Source organism: Myotis brandtii, unplaced genomic scaffold (assembly GCF_000412655.1).
Source record: "Myotis brandtii unplaced genomic scaffold, ASM41265v1 scaffold1167, whole genome shotgun sequence".
Taxonomy (NCBI): Eukaryota; Metazoa; Chordata; class Mammalia; order Chiroptera; family Vespertilionidae; genus Myotis; species Myotis brandtii.
In genome coordinates, this window is record NW_005354039.1 from 1,822,260 (window position 1) to 1,825,248 (window position 2,989).

Here is a 2,989-nt window from a genome sequence, read left to right on the forward strand (position 1 = left end):
TTTTGGCTGCTTCCCTGTGTTTGTTTCTATGTACTGGGTAGCTGCTAAGTCTCCTTGAGTTGATAGAGTGGCCTTGTGTGGTAGGTGTTCTATAGGGCCCAGTGGCTCAGCCTCCCCAGTCACCTGAGGTGGACGCTCTAAGTGCACCCCTCTGTGGGATGTTTGCTCAGTCTTGTTGTAGTTAACCCTTGATTGCTGTTGGTATCACTGACAGGAATTGACCTCCAGGCCAACTGGCTTTGGTGACCAGCTGTGTCTACACTGGAAGATCTGTTGCACAGGAGACACCCTTATGGGGCAGGACTTGCTTCAGTAGGGCTTTGATGCTCACTGAGTCTGCCCCTTGAGTGTGTCTCTTATGGATGTGAAGAGTTGTAATCCATTATCATCTCCAAGGAGGTGCAAGGTCAGCCACTGTCTGGGGCCGCCCAGCAGGAGCTACAGAGACATCTGCAGATTCCTCCTCTTTGTATGGAGTTTGGAAGTGCCCAGCTGTGACACAAGGCTGCTGCTGCTACCAGGTATTGGGCCTTCCTTTGGAATCTCTGGGGCTCTCTGACCCAGCTGCAGTTTGTTTTAGGTGAAAGGACAGGCAATTCATATGCAAAAGCCAATACGCACAGCTTGGGTGGGGTTTAAATTGGGTGGGGCAGGGTCTCTGGGAATCACCAGTTCAGAGCAAACAGCAATGGCTTCCCTGAACCGGAGAAGTCCCTGGTTCTCCGACCCGTGCACCCGTGCAGGAACAATGATTACTTCGAGCACCTCTAAGAGTAAGCCACCCTCATATTCCTGTCCCAATGCCAGACAGTCCAGTTTTTTCCCGTATGTGTCTGGGTCCCCTAGATTCTCGCCTGTAACTGGAATTCAGGGCAAGCGGGAGCTTGCATCTCCCTCCGGGTTTAAAGAACAGCACATCCAGGTGTCAGCATTTTCCGCACCTCCGCACCTCTTACCAGTCTCAACGCGCTTTCTTCACCTTTCTAGTTGTATAATTTCCACTCAGCCAGCTTTCCCTTGGTTCTGGGTGGTAGTTGTTCTGCCATTTAGTTGGAATTTTGGTGTGGTTGTGAGAGGCAGCAAGTATAAGTGATTACCTATACCGCCATCTTCTCCCTCTCTCAAATAAACTCTTATAATAAAAATTCTCTACAAATTTGGACATTTCTTACATCGACAGCACCATAAATTAGGTCTCTAGACCTGGCCGGCGTTGCTCACTGGTTAGAGTGTCACCCTGCACACCAAAGGGTCAAGGGTTCGATTCTGCATCAAGGGCACATACTTGGGTTATAGGTTCGATCCCCACCTCGGTCGGGGCACATGCGGGATGCAACCAATCGATGTGTCTCACATCAGTGTTTCTCTCTCTTTCTCCTCCTCCCTTCCACTCTCTGTGAAAAAGCAATAGAAAAAATGTCCTCAGGCATAAATGTCCTGGGGCATAAAGTCTAAATACTTAGCATAGAGTTCAAGATACAATCGGAAGGAGTACCAACCTATTTGTGCTGATATCCTATCTCCTCAACTTCAAATAAGTAATTGCATCTAAAGGCATGTAAAACTAGCCTTAGCTGGTTTGGCTCAATGGATAGAGCGTCAGCCTGCGGACTGAAGGGTCCCGGGTTCGATTGCGGCCAAGGACACATGCCTGGGTTGCGGCTCAGTCCCCAGTCGGGGGTGTGCAGGAGGCAGCCAACCAATGATTCTCTCTCATCATTGATGTTTCTGTCTCTCTCTCCCTCTCCCTTCCTCTCTAGTCAATAACATATATTTAAATAAATAAATAAATAAATAAAGGCATGTAAAACTAGTGGTGCTTCCCGAACATTCCTTATATCTGTACTGGCTCTTTAGTAGGGTACTACCCCCGTGGGGTCTGTGGAAGTCCTATCTTTAGACTTCAACTCAAATGCAAAGTCCCTGTGAATTATCTCTTGACCACTCCAGGATGAAGTTCAGTCTCTCCTTCTTGTGTAACAGTCGCTGACACTTTCACAATTAAGGACAGTTTGCAGTTTCCTACCACATCGAATTTCTACTTCCCTTACTGTTAGTTTTGCACAAATTCCCATCCTCACCCCACCCCAGGCCAGCTTTAACTGAGGACAGATACACAGAGTCATTTTCATCTGCTCCCAAACCTCAACACAGTCCCGAGGAACTGGACAATATACTAGTACCTGCACCCCACGTCCTCTGCACGCTCTACATTCAACTGCACCTTGTACCTCTCAGGTCCTTGCTTATCAGGAGCTCCCCAGCGGCTTCCACCTGCGTGCCACCCAGTGACCGCAGGAGCATAACTGCCCAGGGCCGCAGAGAGGTGCGGGATGTTGGAGAGGAGACGGGGTTTCACTTCACACTTACATCGGGGCTGTTGAGAGGAGAGTGGGCGCATCCACCCAGACCCCGAGAGTCCAAAGGAGAACACCCCGACCTCCCGGAGAGAAACAGAGCTCTGACTATGCGGACGATCTCAGCCGAAAGGCTCCACACCCGGAGACTGAGTGACTGTCAGCCGGAACTTGAGCTCTGTCTTTCCCACCAGGCGGGACGCTCCACAAGGTGCGGAGCGCAGGACACGTTTGTGAATGAATTTAAATGAAAGAACGTGTGTGGGCACGTCGTCGGCAACAGATAAAATGCGAGGCCCCGTTCAAAGGCCATAACCCAAGCACGGCTTCCTGAGGCTGGAAACCCGACGGGGCTAATGGGAAGGCCGGGGCTAAGGTCGGACACCGAGTAGGGCTGACCCCCGCGTCCCTCCTCTCGGACAGGTGAGGCTCAGCCGCCCGCGGCCCCCGCGCCCCTCACGCCCGCGTCTGCACCTTCATGCCCAGGACATCACGAAAGAAACGCGCCGTCTGGAAGCGGTTTCCCACTTTGAAGACGAAGTGCAGAGCTCGGCGCGTCTCCATGACCAGCAGCTGCACACACCCGTCCCGCACACTGTGCCGCTCCGCCCGCAGAGCCGCTCCGCCCCCAG

General features: G+C 51.9%; 1 protein-coding gene across 1 annotated transcript in view; it reads right to left on the reverse strand.

Moving 5' to 3' along the window:
- The window catches only part of GLOD4 (glyoxalase domain containing 4), an 18,813-nt gene extending 15,830 nt beyond the window's left edge, over nt 1-2,983 (reverse strand). The window contains exon 1 of the mRNA XM_005858332.1: nt 2,832-2,983. Coding sequence (XP_005858394.1) covers nt 2,832-2,921 — 90 coding nt within the window. The 5' untranslated portion in view covers nt 2,922-2,983. The remainder of the gene's footprint in view (nt 1-2,831) is intronic.
- Nucleotides 2,984-2,989: the final 6 nt, after the last annotated feature.